The following is a 19188-nucleotide window of genomic DNA, read 5'->3' on the forward strand; positions in this document are numbered from 1 at the left end:
TAAACTGACTTTATATAATACAACAATCTGCTGTTCTTGTGAAAACTGCAATTCTTGTGAGAATCAAAATATACATAAACAATACTGCCATTTTCACTATAAATACAACATATAACAAAAACATGAACTAACATAAGATATCAAAATAATCTACTAGATTTCCAAAGTTGTTTTTTAATTTATTTAATCACCATCAGCTTTTTCGAAATATTGGACCAGCATAACTACCAAAACTACCACGGGTAGGGTAGGGGGTGGGGTGGGGTGGCCTCTCCGCAAAACCAGTAATTACCAAAGGAGCTCAATCCATGTGGGCCCTACCTGTTTAGTTAATTCACGCCATGTTGTCCGGCTTTAATCCTCTTTATAAATCCCATTCATTTCCCTCTCTCTTTCTCACTAATCTTTCCTCCATTTCCTTCTCTCTCTAAAATTCAAACAATGGCACCATCATTCTTATTCCTCTTGCTTACAGTCTTCCTCCCTTCTCTCATTGCCTCCTCTCCAACACTCAAAGACCCTGAGCTAGTAGTCCAAGAAGTCCATAGGTACAACCATACTCGCATGAAGTACAACTCTTCATGTTGTGCAATGTGTCACTTTTTCTTATTAATGTTAGTACATTGGTTTTAACAATGTGGATTTTGTAGGAAATTGAATGCCTCGAGGAGGAAATTGGGGTTCCTGTCCTGCAACACTGGTAACCCCATCGACGACTGCTGGCGGTGCGACTCCAATTGGGAGAAGAATCGCCAGAAGCTGGCCGACTGCGCGATCGGATTTGGCAAGAATGCCATTGGGGGCCGGGACGGAAAAATCTACGTCGTGACAGAATCCGGCGGCGATGACCCCGTGAACCCGAAGCCTGGGACGCTCCGCCACGCGGTCATCCAGGACGAGCCGCTATGGATCATATTCGCGCGGGACATGGTCATCCAATTGAAGGAGGAATTGATCATGAACTCGTACAAGACCATCGATGGTAGGGGGGCTAGTGTGCACATTGCCAATGGTCCATGCATCACCATCCAAGGTGTCACCAACATCATCATACATGGCATCCACATACATGATTGCAAGCAAGGCGGGAATGCTATGGTGCGGGACTCTCCACAGCACTACGGGTGGAGGACCATATCCGATGGTGACGGCGTGTCGATCTTCGGCGGGAGCCACGTGTGGGTTGATCATTGCTCCTTGTCCAACTGCAAGGATGGCTTGATTGATGCCATCCATGGGTCCACTGCCATCACCATAACAAACAATTACATGACCCATCATGATAAAGTCATGCTTTTGGGGCATAGTGACTCATACACACAAGATAAAGGGATGCAAGTCACCATTGCCTTTAATCACTTTGGTGAAGGGCTAGTTCAACGAATGCCGAGGTTAGTGAAATACGAGACGTAACATTGTATTTTATTTTAATTCTTTAAAAAAATTATTCGACTTAAGTATGTATTATGTCGTGGTATATCATCAGATGCAGACATGGATACTTTCATGTGGTCAACAATGACTATACACATTGGGAGATGTATGCCATTGGTGGGAGTGCGGATCCCACAATTAATAGCCAAGGCAATAGATTTCTTGCACCAAATGATAGATTCAGTAAAGAGGTGAGGAATTTATTACATCTTTAAATTAAGTTAACGACATTATTCAATAGGGCAATTACTATAGAGTATACTAATTAATGCGTCTATTATTTTATTACTATTCAAGTTGAATATATACTGTAGTTTGCTACTATAAAATATTTAGCCGTTCACAAATTTAATTGTCACAATTATGTATATGTTGATATTGGATGAGTGAAATAAATACTTTGTACTATTTCTACTACTTCTATTAAAGGCATTCATACATGTAGCTGATATGGAGTTAGGTTTGTTGACAATTTAATTGAAATTGGTGAAGGTGACCAAACACGAGGACGCGCCCGAAAGTCAGTGGAAGAGTTGGAATTGGAGATCAGAGGGGGATCTAATGTTGAACGGTGCGTATTTCACGCCGTCAGGGGCTGGGGCGTCGTCGAGCTACGCTAAAGCGTCGAGCCTTGGCGCCCGACCGTCGAGCCTAGTCAGCTCGATCACGGCTGGAGCCGGTAGCCTGAATTGTCGGAAGGGGTCGCATTGTTGATTGGAAATACTATTATGACCTTGTGAACGAGGCTAAATTATTTCATTAAAGCCCTCAAAGTGGAATTCTAGCTAAGGAACCCTAAATGATGTTGAAATTTGAATTTAATGCTCTTCTTTAGAATGGCCACTTAATTGGTCCAAGGAGCACTAGGTTTCTTTCTTTTCTTTTCTTTTTTTTTGCTTTTTTTCCTTTTTAATTTTATTTTTTTGTTTTTATTTTGGTGGATCTTTATTTCCATCAAATTTTCACTTTTGTTACTTTTTATTACAACCTCGGCCTGCTAATCCTCAACCATGGGTAGTACCGTCACTTTACACATGTAATTTGGTTTTTGAGAAAGCAAGTGCTGCAGAGTTGATATAATATAATTTTCCTCTATCTCACCCATCTCTTTATTTATTTATTGTACAAAAACTTCTAAATCCAAAAAATGTGAGTTAACAAAGCCGAGTCAAAATATAAACAACAAAAAGAATAATGAATAAAAAATTCTATCTAAATCTAATATAAAAACATAGAAAACAGAAACAAACTAACATTACCCGAATCTATAACAGAGTAGTCTCATCACCACAACTTTAACAAAATAATAAGTTTAAATATCAAACTCAAATTATTATTGAGTGTCACATATCCAATCATAAAGGATGAACCACCATGTATTGGGCATCACATACCTAAACGTAAAAAGGTCTCTAAAACTGATAAAGATTAAAAAATAATAAGTTAAAACAATAACTAAGATGAAAAACCAATCAAGACAAACAACAAATAAAACACAAAGCTCTAAAATACACTATGAAGAGTGGATGTAGAGAAAGACAAATGGCATAAACAAAACAAATTAGAAGAGTGGATGTAGAGAAGACAAGTGCTATGAACCAAATATTACCTACGAATTGATTAAGGTTAAGATAAAATATTTTATTCCAATTACAGATAGTATTGTAACTATATGTGGGATGAACATTCTAAAGCAGTCAAAGATTATTATCTTAATGGTGAGAGTGATATGGGAATTATTATTTTAATTGGGTAAGATAGGGAATCAGATACTATGTTTATCGATAATGCCAACTACATGCACTTACCTCTTCAAATTAATTACTCCTCTTTAATATTTTTTTATTAAATTATGCTTTACAATTTTCCAATTTTAGAATTTAAATCTTTGATGCTCCATAAGAGTCACATAACATCTCTCAACTAATATAGGTACGTAGCTAACATTCATATTAATTGGTGTAATTATTAGTTTTAGCTGCGGACTCTACATATAAAACTAATTAACCCATTGGATATTTTTTTTATAAATAATTAAGGCTATATAGAATTCCATGTGTACATTTTTATGCTACTAATTCAATTCTTAGTGAACTAAAAAATAAAATTATCAAACTAGGAAATATGTAGCCCTTGACGGATATATGAAAAGGCTTATTAGTTTGAAACAATATTTAAGAAAACAAAAGGACCCACTCTTACTCTATAAAATTTTGAAGACCAAGTAAGAATGTAAGAACGATTTTCGTTGAAAAATGAAACAATTAAATATCTCATATATTAGAGTAAATAAAACCAATCATTATATCACACTACAACGAAATAATTCTTTAAGAATATTTTTTAATGCAGTTAAGAACGCTAATTTGTGTTTTTAAATAGACCACAAACGCTTCAAAAAGCGTCCTTATTATTGGTGTCACAACTAATATTAGAGAACGCAAATAGAAGCATCCTAAAAAAATAAAAGATTAAGTTAATTTATTATTAATTTAAAACACTTTTTTTACGTTCTAAATGGTTGTTTTTTAAAAATTTCAATGTAAGTAATTACATCTCAATTTTATATCCTTAAACTTTTTTTTAATGTCACCTTCTTCATTCAATTAAAAAGAAAAGTGGAAAACGGAAACTAAAGAAACATTATGCTAATTTGATTGGATTAAACCTAATGCTATTGTGGCCAATGATGTGAAGATTTTCTTTCAGGTATTCAAAACATTTAATTAGTTGAAATTTGGATTTTTGATGTGACAAAAGGCAACATGGCACATGCACATGCAATTTGATCTTCTTTCAATTGGGGCAGCTAGTAATTGGTTACAACTGCATTTTATTGACAAAAAACAATTCTCAAATTCCATTAATTAAATACTTAGCCTTCAACTGACTAATTTCATGCATTGATTATAAGTCATTTTCATTGTTTCCGTTAAAACTTGCCCTTTTTCTTGAACTACTTGTGAAATCATTTTAAGTGTTACATTAATTTAATTTTATAAGTATGTTTATTATATAAACAAAACGATACTTAATTGCTCGCTGAGCGACTCACATAATTATAGATAGTTTGGGGTATTAATACGTTTGTAGCAACGTTTCAAATTATGTCGTTCTTTCTATAGTTTTGATGAAATAATTAATATAGTACAATGTTTCGACAGTTCGTTAAGTTTTTTTACAAGATAGGAATATAATAGTCTCATAAGTTAGATGAAATTCGAACCAATAATATAATTTAATACTACTACATAAAAATGGATATTTAAAGAAATTAATAATGCATATATATATAAAAGGAAATAAAAAAAAATGCAAGTTTTTCTCCATCTCCATGTGACTTTTGACCTTTTTTACTTATCCCTATACTTCTATTAATTCTATTTTTGCTCCCTGAAATTTCCTTTTTTATAATGTAGATATATTTTGGATATTTCTTGTTTAATAAATGGGGAAAAGATAACACTGAAAGAAAACTAATAATTTCTTTTCTTGTACTATATTCCAGTGCAATGAAATTATTCTTTTCACTGTTTTCAAGTTTTCTTAATTCGTGAGACATGGTTCTTTGAAATGATTTAACCATGTGAGATGGTGGAAAAGTAGTTACTATTATTACTTATACTATTAGTTATAAATTGATCCAAAAAAGTGTGGTGGTTGATAGAAATTATTCTTCTAAATCATGCCCCATCAATTTCGAATCACGTGCAGAACATATACGAATTACAAAGCAAACTATCATAAAATTTCATAACAAAATTTGATTTTGACTAGTCATATATCACAAACAAAAATTACTTTGGATTGGAAGAATAACTTTTTTCTAGAATGAAGTGGTGTGAGGCCATCCACTAAAATAATTCTTCTCTTTTATTATTCAGTACACTTCACTGTCATAATTCTACTTTTTTAACATGACTACATATTCATCATAATCTATTAATTATCTTATTTTTTTGTATTTATAGTTTTTTTAATAAAACTGAATTAATTATACGAATAAGTTAATTTTATAAATAATATTATATTTATAAATTAGTCTAATTGTAAAAATCAAAACCTGAAACATTCATAAAATAAAAATAAAATTAAAATTACTACCACGACACATAAATTTATTTTGAATAAAAATACACACACCGTAATAGTTAAATACGAAACCAAAAATTGAGAAGGCAACAAGTGAATCCTACGCTTGCATGATTGCTATTTCTCATTGCCTTTTTTAAATAAAAGACAAAACTAATTGCATAATTTATTTATCTTAATTTTTTGTATTTATAGTTTTTTTAAAATATTTCTAAAGCCCGTTTTGAGAAAACAAAATGAAACCCATTTTATATATACTTACAGCCAGGAAAATAAAGCCCATTTTCGGAAATAAAACTAAGCCCATTTTACCAATCACTTGATGCACAGAGATTGAGGCCAAGTTATAAGCTAAAAAAATAAATTCTACAAATAGCCTCTTTCGTTACTTGGGAAAATTAACGGGCTTTATCCAGAATGTTGGGCTCAAATACAATTGGGCTTTTAGGTTATTTGGATATTATTGCCAATTATTTTACTCCTATAAGACGTGGTGTGTATGAATTTCTTTATTTCTTTTCTAATACACTATATTGTTTAAAAAAATTCTTTTTTTTAATCTAGAAAAAAAGAGGAGATGTTCTCAAAAAATAAGTAAATGGTTGGTATGGTAGAAAAATATTTTCATATCATTATCAAATACTCCCTCCGTCCCGCTTTAGCAGTCCCGGTTGATCAATTTCGGTTGTCCCGCTTTAGGAGTCCCAGTTGAACTCGGTGCATAAAAATTGATGTCCACTACATCAATTTATTTATTACATCATTTAAAGTGGGACCCAACCTCCACTAAATCTTTTATTTATTACACACTTAAAAGCAAAAAAGTAAAAAAGTTGTTTAAAAGTGGGACCCAACCTCCACTACATCATTTATTTATTACACATTTTAATACCCCTTAAAACATGTGCCCGGCTCAACCGGGACTGCTAAAGCGGGACGGAGGGAGTATATTTTTAAAAATATTACTCACCATGTCCCATGTTACTCGCACATATACGATATGTGTAGTATATTATCCTCTCAATTTGGATATCTGCAGAACTTCTTATATGAGTTATTAAGATTAAATGAAAATTTGAAATTACATATTTTTTAGTTAAAGAACTATCCACCATATATTATGAACATGTGAGAAAGATCACCTGTAAATTTAGAGATATTTTGTTAGAACACAAACGTGAATCTTTTGAAATAATTATATCTTTTTCCACAATCATACTTATATTGGAACGACATGTTTTCGATGGCAAATAAACATGGACGCTTTTACTCACCACAAGATAAGCCAATGACAATAATGTTATCATGTCTCAACACAAAATTTTAAAAATCATTATTAAATATTTAATAAAATAAATTATGGTTTTTTATTAATAAAACTCCACAAAATTAAATCGTTTTCAATTATTATTACTCAAACGTGACATGTCAATAATTTGTGTGCCACACATCGTGAATGTGAAAATGATGTCCATAAAAAGCATAAAAACTAGTAAGGTGTCAATTTTTTAGATTTTAACGTTCACAAAAAGAGAGAAATGAAATGGAAAGGCTTAAAATATCTTAGCCCTGGTTAAATCATGAACATTGATAAGTATATGATAGATAAACAAATCGACAAAATTGCTAAATTATTAACATGTTAGCAATTTTATTTTTGATTTTTGTGGTTGGTCCAATCCAAAGTGCTATTGACACGTTTCCATAATTTAAATCATCTATATATGATATTTAATGTGTTGACTTATATGAAAATCAATAAATCCAGTGCGAAACTGTGGATTTTTCGCATCACAAGTGTAAAAATCTTTTTCGACATATTTATGAGTAATTTAAATTTGGATGCATTCGTGTTATTTCAACGGGTCATGATTCATTAATGAAATGATTATCGTCTAACTAATTAAAACTCATATAAATATCTTGTACAGTGCATAGCTTAGAAGCTATAAGATCTTTTATTTATTTATCAATTTCTGATAATTATATTGAAAATATAATTTTACTTTCTTTGGAAGGGAGATACGTTTTTTCCTTTTTAGGGAGGGATACCAACTATTCTAATTAATAAGTACATTGTATTTATTAAATTTATTGTAATAATTTATCAATAGTAAAAAATTTAAAATTTGATATCACATAATTGAAAATTTTAAAATTAAGTACTTGTATTGGGAGTCATATATTAATGTTATCTAGCATCACTCAAGAAAAATATTTTTTAATTATTACGTATTATCACAAAGTCGTTTTGGTTTTGATTTATGCCCAAATCTCAACCAATAAAAATTCAGGTCTTATATATGCATTTAATTATTTTGAATTGATAGATATAATAATAAATTAATCTACAGCTATAATTTCATTCTTCACTCAAATAAATCATAAATTGAAAGCATGATAGCAAATTTTTAAAACTTTTTGCTTATTGCACAACCCATTTTTTGAACTGAATTATTGATTTGTTCTCCTTCCCATTAACTAATTCTTTGCATGTGGGTATGGGTTATTTTACAGAGAGATACTCAGTGATATAATTGACTTTAATTAAAATATTGCTAATTTTACTGCTTTGTTTACTAATTTTTAATTCTTAATTCAACCCTAATTTTCCGTGATCTCAAATATGAAATTTCTAATTTCAGATTCGTGTAATATATGGTCTGAAATCTGGAACTAGATACACCACTAATTTAATTTAATAAATTATAATTATAGTATCTTTTATGTTCTATATTTTTATAGTATAATGTTTCAGTATAATTAATTAAATAAAACCGATGCCACCTAACTGCATGTAACACGATTTTTGATTATGTTGCTCAATTTAAGAGCTTCATCAATTAATATAACTGATGGAGTACGTACTAAACAAGCCCAACAGCAGTAAAAGCCTATCAGCCTAAAGCCCAAGAAAGAGTATCAGTTCGGCATGACTAAAGAGTATCAGTCCGGCATGACTAAAGAGTTCAGTTCGGCACAACCAAAGAGCTCGGCCCCAGCCTACAGCTCGGTAAAAGCCAACCGATCAAACTCTGCTCTCAGGTCGGCATCAAGCTCTACTCTCAGATCGGCAAAAGCTGCTCGGCAATAATTCAGCAGTTCGGTCTCAGTATTCGACCGAACTAGGAGATAGTGGACTCATGCAGGATTTCCACCTCCACTACACCCACGATCTATTTAGTGGTGTCAAGCAGTCATTAACTCATGCAGGATAGTGGACCCATGCAAGATCGCCACGATCTCCACGACATCCATTACCTAGTAAATGGTTGCATGCCACGATCTAGGTTCAAAGTATAAATAGAACCTAGATCAGATAGATAGGGTTAAGTTCTGTTAGACTCTCTCGCTTTCTAGAGATCAAATACAAAATAGCAAGTCTGTATTGTAAGCTGTAAGAAAACAGATCAAGCAATACAACTCTGCCCTCATTTCTTCCCGTGGACGTAGATTTACCTCAGTAAATCGAACCACGTAAAATCTCTGTGTCGTGATCTGTGTTTTCCAGCATTCATCACCATCAAAAATTCGCCGATTCATCACTGGCGCCGTCTGTGGGAAACAGAGAACCAAATTTGTGATAAAGCGAATTTTTGACCCTTTTTCCACCCCAAAAAAATGCATACCAGATCACATACCACCCGTAATACCGTTCGTGATCACCGTGAGGAAGCTAGTCCAGCTCGCAGGTCTGAAAAACGGCCTCGGGAGACATCTACCTCCGGTTCTCACGAAGGAGGAACAAGCCACTCCAGGAGTCATCGCACCGAGTCTTCCCAGCAGCCCGATTTAAATGAAGCTGTCAAGCTGTTCTTGGCCGAGAAGCAGGAGGAGTTCTTAACCTTCCTGCAGAAGAGCCAACAGCCGGAGAAGACAACGGCGGATTCTCCCTCCTCATCCAGACATGAAAGTCACTACCGCAGTAGTGACGTGTCTTCCAGGAGAAAGAATCCTCAACCCCGACATGTTCCTGTTCCTCCTCGGTACCGGAACCACAGGAGAACTCCATCTCCTCCGTACCGAAGAAATATCGGGTTCGCCATGTACGGAGCATTAAAGACTCCGTTCTCGGACGATATCACCCGAACTCCTTTGCCGCGGAACTACCGGACACCGTCAATGACTTATGACGGGCTAGTGGATCCTCATGACTTCTTGGGACGCTATCAGTATAATATGGCGAACCAGGGTCTCAATGAGGTCCATATGTGCAAGCTGTTCCCCGAGCTGCTCATCGGGAACGCCAGAAGGTGGTTCGACAGCCTTCCTCAAGGCAGCATTAGATCCTACCGAGATCTAATGGATGCTTTCCACAGGAGGTTCTTTCAGAAAGCGGAAGCCCGGATCACTTCGGCTCAGCTGCTTTCTATACGTCAAGGTCACGACGAGAAGATCAGCGACTTTTTGACGAGATTCCACAAGGAATGCCTACAAGTAGATGATCTCAATGATCTACTTGTCATTTCGGCATTCCAAAATGGAATCCTGCCCGGAGCTCTCTACAGAAAGCTCGTGGAATGCAGTCCGCAAACAGCTCAAGAGATGTGGGACATTGCGGACCAGTTCGCCCGTGCCGATGAGGCAGACCGTCGAAAACGGTCTTTAGACAGCTCATCTAGAGGAGACGAAAAGAAGCCCGATCATAGCGACCAGAGGCTTCCTCGCCGAACTCCTTTTGAAAGAATTCAAAGGGCACCGGTACAAGGCAGATTGGGGCCACGTCTCAATCCTGAGAAGCCGCCCGCTCAGTTCGTACCCTTAAACAAGTCAAGAGCGGAAATTTTCGAACTACATTCCGATATGTTCGAAAAACCAAGGCGGATGACGAAATCGGCCGTGCGCCGACCTCAGGATCAATATTGCTCATTCCATCAAGACTACGGTCACGATACCGAGGAGTGCCGACATTTGGCTGCAGGTATTGATGCCCTTGTGAAAGCAGGGACATTAAAAAAATACCAAAGCAAGCAGCCGAAAAGGAACAAAAAACAGGGAGGTGCGAACTACGCTCCTCAGGATCCGAAAAGGCAACGGGATCCCGAAGACGATAACGAGCCGCAATATGATGGAGTAATCCTAACTATTGACGCTCTCCCTGCCGAGAAGACTAAATCGTCTCTGAAGTCATAGAGCAGAAAAAGGCTTTTGACGAGCTCAAAAGTTATTTAGCCGAGCTTCCAATTCTCTCTGCTCCAACAGATGCCGAAGTGATTTTCTTATACTTAGCGGCATCGGATCAGACCGTTAGCGCGGTGCTTGTACGAGAAGAAGGCCTAAAGCAGCTTCCCATCTACTTTACAAGCCGAGCATTAAGAGGTCCAGAAACAAGGTATCAACCTCTGGAGAAAATTGCTCTGGCGTTAGTAAATGCAGCAAGGAGACTGCGGCCATACTTCTATGCTCACAAGGTATGCGTCTTAACCGATCTGCCTCTTCGGCAAGTTTTGACCAAGCCAGAAGCATCAGGCAGAATCGCCAAATGGGCCATAGAGCTGGGAGAACACTCAATCGAGTACCTACCTCGAAAAGCCATCAAGGGACAAGCCTTGGCAGATTTTCTTGCAGAGGCCAAGTTCGATCAAGCAATCCCTGTCATTGCCGAACAGAAAAATTCTGCCAATGCCGAACTAGCACAGCCCTTGGAATCCGAAGAAGAGCCGCCGGACTGCTGGAGCGGATTCGTAGATGGAGCTTCAAACAAGATGGGAAGTGGAGCTGGTATTTTACTTGTCGCTCCCGACGGACACGAGGTAACCTACTCACTTCGGTTCCTATTCCCCACTACTAATAATGAAGCCGAGTACGAAGCCCTCCTGGCCGGACTCCAGTTAGCGCAAAGTCTGCTCGTCAAGTCTCTCAAAGTCCATTGTGATTCACAAGTCATAGTAAATCACATGTTGGGTACAAGTGAAGCTCGTGACGAGAGAATGAAGAAGTATTTGGACAAAGCGCAAAGCATCAGCCGAAGTTTCTCCTATTTTCGGATAATCCGCATTCCCAGAGCGGAAAATAGCCGAGCAGATACCTTAAGTAAGTTGGCCTCAGATCCGAGCTCAAAGGCGGAAGAATTAATGCATCAAAGCATTGATGAAGCCGAGGTACATTCAGTATCCAGCTCGCCGAACTGGATGACGCCGATCTTGCAGTATCTGGATCAAGGACAATTGCCCGAGGATAAGAGAGAAGCTCGGAAGATCACGTGCCGAGCACTTCGGTACGAACTTCATGAAGGAGTCCTCTTTAGAAAGTCTTACCTCCAGCCATTATTGCGGTGCGTAGGACCAGAAGAGACGGACTACATCCTCAGAGAAGTTCATGAAGGATCGTGCGGCAGCCACATCGGAGCTAGAGCCTTAGCTAAAAAAGTTCTAAGATGGGGATATTATTGGCCAACCTTGGTACAAGAAGCAGTGCAGCTCGTCAAGACCTGCCCGAAGTGCCAAATCCATGCAAATATCCCAAGGATGCCGCAGACCGATCTATCCACTATGCAGAGCCCTTGGCCTTTTATGCAATGGGGCATAGACATAGTGGGACCACTTCCTCAAGCTCCTCGGCAAATGAAATTCCTAATCGTTGCCGTGGACTACTTTACGAAGTGGGTGGAAGCTGAACCATTAGCTACGATAACGAGCTCGAAGGCATTGGATTTCGTCTGGAAGAACATAGTGTGCCGATTTGGCATACCCCACATCCTCATCTCGGATAACGGGACTCAGTTCACCGACAAGACGTTCAAGAATTGGTGCCAAGAGCTGAATATTCAACAGCGGTTCACTTCGGTCTCTCATCCACAAGCAAACGGACAAACGGAGGTAACAAATCGTATCCTGGTGAAAGGGTTAAAAGCTCGGTTAGAACAAGCCAAAGGACAATGGGTAGAAAATCTCCCTCAATTCCTATGGTCCTACCGAACTACACCCACAACCTCCAACGGTGAAACTCCGTACAGTCTGGTGTACGGCACTGAAGCCGTAATTCCGGTGGAGATCGGCGTACCCAGTCCCCGAACTCTAAATTTCTCCTCAGAAATGAATGACGACGGACTGAGAGCCGAGCTAGATCTTGCCGAAGAAAGAAGAGAATTGGCATGCATAAAAGCAGCCAAGTACAAGGAGCAAGTAGCCCGGTATTACAACCAAAGGGTGAAGAAGCTGCAATTTCAAGTGGGAGATCTCGTCTTGAGAAACAACGAAGTAAGCCGAGCAGAAAAGCTGGGCAAGCTCGAACCCACATGGGAAGGTCCGTATCGGGTGTCAGAAGTCCTCGGCAAAGGGTCTTACAAATTGGCTCACATGTCAGGAGAACAGGTACCCCGAACATGGCACATTTCCAACCTCAAAAAGTTCCATTTGTAAGAGACAGTCCGGTCAGTCAGTCTTGAGTCCTGTTCAGTCAATGTGCTTTATTTGGTTTACTTGGTCTTTATTTGTCTCTGTGCGTTTTGTCTGTGTGTTTTGTCTGTCTCTGTGCGTGTCGTCTCTTACAAATGTTACTGAGGTATCTTGTTCTTCGAAGGCTGATCCCCTTCTTAGAACATATACAAGCCAACGATTGTGAGTCAAAGCTTCTACAGAAGATACAAGACCACAATTCAGCTTAAACAAGCAGTTCGTCTGAAACGAGCTGCAACAAGCCAACGATTGTGAGTCAAAGCTTCTACAGAAGATACAAGACCACAATTCAGCTTAAACAAGCAGTTCGTCTGAAACGAGCTGCAACAAGCCAACGATTGTGAGTCAAAGCTTCTAAAGAAGATACAAGACCACAATTCAGCTTAAACAAGCAGTTCGTCTGAAACGAACTGCAATAAGCCAACGATTGTGAAGTCCAAGCTTCTAAAGAGGATACAAGACCACAATTCGGCTTAAAAATCAAGCACTTCGTCTGAAACGAACTGCAACGAAAGTCCGATTCTCGCGATAAAACTTGCCTGAATTAGGACAAGGGAAAGTCTGATCCACGCGATAAAACTCGCCGAATTAGGACAAGGGAAAGTCCGATCCCCAAATTAGGACAACGGAAAGTCCGATCCGAGCGATAAAACTCGCCAAAATTAGGACCAAAGACGAGTCCGGTCAAAGATGTTTATTTCATCAGCCCAAAGACGAGTCCGGTCAAAGATGTTTATTTCATCAGACCAAAGACGAGTCCGGTCAAAGATGTTTATTTCATCAGCCCAAAGACGAGTCCGGTCAAAGATGTTTATTTCATCAGACCAAAGACGAGTCCGGTCAAAGAAGAGTTCACTTCATAAGACCGAGGACAAACATCAACTTACCCCGTACCTTTTTCCAGAATGCCGAAGTAATTCACTTCGCTTTCCGGGGGGGGTAGTGATGGAGTACGTACTAAACAAGCCCAACAGCAGTAAAAGCCTATCAGCCTAAAGCCCAAGAAAGAGTATCAGTTCGGCATGACTAAAGAGTATCAGTCCGGCATGACTAAAGAGTTCAGTTCGGCACAACCAAAGAGCTCGGCCCCAGCCTACAGCTCGGTAAAAGCCAACCGATCAAACTCTGCTCTCAGGTCGGCATCAAGCTCTACTCTCAGATCGGCAAAAGCTGCTCGGCAATAATTCAGCAGTTCGGTCTCAGTATTCGACCGAACTAGGAGATAGTGGACTCATGCAGGATTTCCACCTCCACTACACCCACGATCTATTTAGTGGTGTCAAGCAGTCATTAACTCATGCAGGATAGTGGACCCATGCAAGATCGCCACGATCTCCACGACATCCATTACCTAGTAAATGGCTGCATGCCACGATCTAGGTTCAAAGTATAAATAGAACCTAGATCAGATAGATAGGGTTAAGTTCTGTTAGACTCTCTCGCTTTCTAGAGATCAAATACAAAATAGCAAGTCTGTATTGTAAGCTGTAAGAAAACAGATCAAGCAATACAACTCTGCCCTCATTTCTTCCCGTGGACGTAGATTTACCTCAGTAAATCGAACCACGTAAAATCTCTGTGTCGTGATCTGTGTTTTCCAGCATTCATCACCATCAAAAATTCGCCGATTCATCAATAACTTATCACAATCGATCAAATTGAAAGTTAATAGAAACGTTAATCATGGACCAATTTTATACAATTTTTTCTTTATCTAAGAATAATGTCAAATATTATAACGCACACTTGTAAATATGTAAACCAATCAGGTGTCTATCAAAAATAAATAAATTATAAAAAAGTAAAATGTTTTTCCAAACTAATAGAAGCTTCGCGGCGAACCACCGTAGGCAATTACGTCAGCATGCTGCTAAATATTTTAAAAGGCAAATAATGTATAATACTATTAAGATTAAAATTAGTTAAATTTTAATGGAATGGAGCAATCCAAAGTCGGTTTTGTGGTATGATCGATCTCTATATTATTCGATTTTAAATTCATAGTCGGTTATAAATTATAATCCATACTTTCGGTTATATTTTAAGTTGAATATGATTATTGACCAATTAGTTAATTGAACCCAAGAAAACCTTAACCGTGCAATAATTTATTAATATTTTATTTTTCCAAATTTTGATAAATCCATAGAAGTCTCATAGTTATGTGTGGTGATTGTTTGCTTAGTAGGATACATGCACGCACGAATAGGCCAAGACTATACTAAGACGACTCTTCTATTTTTATATATCACATTTCAATAAAATTCACATCGACATATATGTGTGTAAATTATAATAATATGTACTATATTCAAAGTAAAAAATACAAATTGCTATAAAGTAACGTGAATTCATAGTATAAAACATGATGTAAATTATATTAATATGTAGTACTATTTTCATAGTAAAAAATACAAATTGTTATAGTAATGTGAATTCATAGTATAAATAGGAACTATTATTTTAAATATGACATGCTAACAGAGTATATCTTCATATATAATTTAAGATCGAAAATCCTATTTTTTTAGTTCAATTAAAACTAATTCTTCGTTACAGCATTTAAATACGTATTGTGGCCAATTTCTTGGAAGCTATACAATTTTCATTGTTGAGATATAATAATTGCACGTGACTATTTTCTTTCGAGAATATAGACATAAATAACAATATATACCACACGACACATTAATTCCAAATGTACGTACGTGGAATTAACTGTATATCTTTATATTAAAAAATTCGAACCAAAAAGTAAAAGCAATACTTTGTAGTGAAGCATAGGCTTGATTAGTGAAAGTTCTTTACTAGTAGTACTAAAAAGGAATTAGTCAAAATTTGACAACAAGATTTTCAAAGTCTCCACTTTAATTGAGACCCACGTTTCGTTCTCTATTTAAATATGGAGTACTATATATTAGTATTGCACATGCTATATTTATATACAAATATCACTAATAAATTTATCTAAATTACTGAAATGTAAAATGCATATCACGTGAAAAAAAAATTCAGAAAGGTTTGTTTTATTTTCAAATTTTTGCTATTAAGTAAACCATATCACACACATCTTCCAAAATTAAAATGGTGATATAATATAAGTATTAGTAGTGCTATAAATTAAGGATTCCATCTATGTACTAGAACATGGGTGGCTTTGGAGGTTTACTTATATAATCTACCTATATATTATAAGGTCGAAATTGTAGTCGAGAATAATATTCTGGTAGAAGCCAAAAACTTTAGATTTTAATGCTGTGATTAATTTGTAACTAGCTAATTAATTTATTCGGTCAATGCATATAATTTGTTCAGGTGTTAAATGTGGAATTCTTTATTGTCGGTTTAACTACAATCACAAAATGATGGCCATATTAGAATTGCATTCATACATACAACGAACAAAGACTTATGCACGTAAAATATACTCCGTCCGTCCACGAAAAATAGGGCACTTTCATTTTTCTGCACCCGTTTTGAAAAAATAATAATAAATAGTTAAAGTGGAGAGAAAGTAAAGTACGTGAGAGAATAATGTATAGAAGTCTCTTGTCTATGTTATTATCTCTCTTACTTTTCTCACTCTCTACCTTAACTATTTATTATCATTTTTTCAAAACGATGGTAGAAAATGAAAATGCCCTATATTTCGTGGACAGAGGGAGTATTCAAGATTTCACCAACAATATATTAAAGATTTTTTTATAAATAAGTTGAGCGTGTATTAAGATCTTTAAAATTATTTATAATATCTAACAGTTACTGTATATAGTATTTGATTAATTGATGTATCCCATAAAAGTATTCGACATGCTACACATTGGTTTTAAATAAAATACATAATCGCTCATAAACTTGCGATACCAACTTTCAAATTTGCATATTCAAACTTGCATATCAACCTATTGGCTTGTTCTAATTTTACAAAAAGTCAACATTCAAACGCTGACAGAGTTTAATAACTTACTTACATGATACCAGACATCAATCAAAACGATATACTATTATTTTATTATGTTAAATAGTTTTATTTGTTGAATTAGGTTTGATAATAAGAAAAAATTGAGATGTGATGGAGAAAAAGAGAACCGAGAATCAAGCGAGAAATAAGATGGAAGAGGCTACAACAAATAAAATTATTTGATTTAATTTTTTTTATTTAATTGTTTCACTACCTATAATGTAATGTCATTGTTGTTGACGTCCGATAATAAGACGTAAGTGTATTCTCAATTCTCAATGCATGTCAGTGTTCAAATTTTGATGGGTTATAAAATCAAAACAAACCAAGAATTTAGTAATTTACATACAAATTTTAAAGCATGTATACAACATCAAAATTGAGCGAATATCTAGCAATTTATAGAAAATACCGATATGAACTCATGTGTCTACACTTTCATCATATAAAATGTTATAGATCTATCTATTCTTTTATCATATAAAATATATTCGAGTGCAATGTGTAGTTTAAAGTTACTCTTTAGTACATTGAAGATGACTAATAATAGACCAATCAAATCTTTTGTCTCCACACATGTATAATACGATCTTGGGGACCAATCAATCACTCACCTCTTGAATGCATAAACTCAACAATACATGTATCCCCTAATTCACACCAATCTACAAATCAAGACCACACACCCTACATAGAGTTGAGTAATTAAAAGAGCCATATATAGGAGTATAAACTATTTTTTATTTTGAATAATGAGGATTTATTGATTTTACTTTTGTGGCTTGATTATGTTGTGTTGTTATCCTTTTCATGTGATTGTTTGTGGTTGATGTGAGGTATTGGGAGGTCCTTCTGCCGTCATTTGGTGTTTTCTTCTTTTTGTGCATATATAGTTAATTCTTTATTGTACTAATGTCTTAAATATTTTATATTGTTGTAGATTGTCTAGCTTGTTATTGTTATATTGCTGAATCATTGGATCGCTGTAAACATATAACTAAAATCATTTTTTTACATCCCTCTACTGTAACAACAATATCAGAATTTTTCTAGTAGAATCTACATTTACATTTTTATACGATCTTGAACCGACATTAGACGTATTTACTTTACCCACCAAACACTCTTTCAAAGTAACAAAACATGAACCAAACAATCCATCACTACTAATCAAGTGTACTTGACTTCTCAAACACCTCATAATCAAATTCATAACCCTATGGTTACCATTAACAAAACATGCCAATAAGTAATGACCCAAATTCAATCTACTACTCCCCACTTGACCCCAATCGTCCACGGCAACAATTTTGGGACTTTTCACAAGTGGGAAATGGCCTTTTCCTGCCACGTGGCCCTAGAGCTCCAACATGTACTAAATATTTTTATTTTTTATGTTAAAAGAATCAGACAGGCTGGAAAGTGCGCTGTTGAAAGGGATTAGATTGACACGTGGATTTAAATATGGGGCAAGGCCAATTTATATTAGGCGCTTCTCAACTCAAAAGGCCGTTTATTCATATTTGACCCTTCCCCATTTCCACTCTTATCCACAATTCAATTTTTTTTGCTTATAAAAAAATCTACTAGGGTTTAATTAGTTCAATTTGGAACTTCCAAGGGTGGTTTGGGTATTTCAAGTCAAAATTTTGGAACCCACTATGACTTATATTAGCACTATATTAATAATACATCCTAATCCTATCTTTTAGTTAGAGATCTAGCATAGTTGATTAGGTTTGTTTTATATCTAATCAAGATTTTTAATAGAGTTATTGATGTTTCCAAAGGGACATTCAAGAGATTTCTACTTATGTGGAGTATGTAAAATATATAAAAATAATTTTGATTTTTATGAATTTAAAAGGAGAAAATTACCCCCGTCCCATAGTAGATGTCACACATTTCCTCTTTTGGAAAAAGTTTCATCTCGCATCAATTATAAAATTATATTTTCTCTCACTACTTAACATACAAAACAACATCTCCTAAAATCTCGTGTCATCTCCCAAGTGTGCCATCTTCTTTGGGACGGAGGGAGTATTATTTAATCTTAATTTGTGGTTGACTTTTGGTCAATCTCACATCTTTCAAATTATGCAAATTGAATAATAATTTTACTACAATTATGCAAGAAAAATTCCAAATCGTGAAAGCCCGAATTTGTGAATACTTGAATGCGGTTTGGTTGTTTTGAATCTAAATCCTGCTCATATATATGCATCGAAATTGCAGTATAGTGAAGTTTTAAAATTTAGATGTTAATGATGCAAATTGAGAAAAACTTAATGTTGGATCAGTTCC

At 35.9% G+C, this 19188-nt stretch overlaps 1 protein-coding gene across 1 annotated transcript; it reads left to right on the top strand.

The window, feature by feature from the left end:
• The first annotated feature begins 410 nt into the window (after positions 1-410).
• Positions 411-2529, top strand: LOC121791980 (probable pectate lyase 18). Its single transcript, XM_042189775.1, has 4 exons — positions 411-548; positions 651-1391; positions 1487-1625; positions 1927-2529. The coding sequence occupies exons 1-4, from the start codon at positions 442-444 to the stop codon at positions 2146-2148; spliced, it is 1209 nt and encodes a 402-aa protein (XP_042045709.1). The 5' UTR covers positions 411-441; the 3' UTR covers positions 2149-2529.
• The last annotated feature ends 16659 nt before the right edge of the window (positions 2530-19188 follow it).

The sequence above is a fragment of the Salvia splendens genome, unplaced genomic scaffold (genome assembly GCF_004379255.2).
Source record: "Salvia splendens isolate huo1 unplaced genomic scaffold, SspV2 ctg986, whole genome shotgun sequence".
NCBI classification, from domain to species: Eukaryota; Viridiplantae; Streptophyta; class Magnoliopsida; order Lamiales; family Lamiaceae; genus Salvia; species Salvia splendens.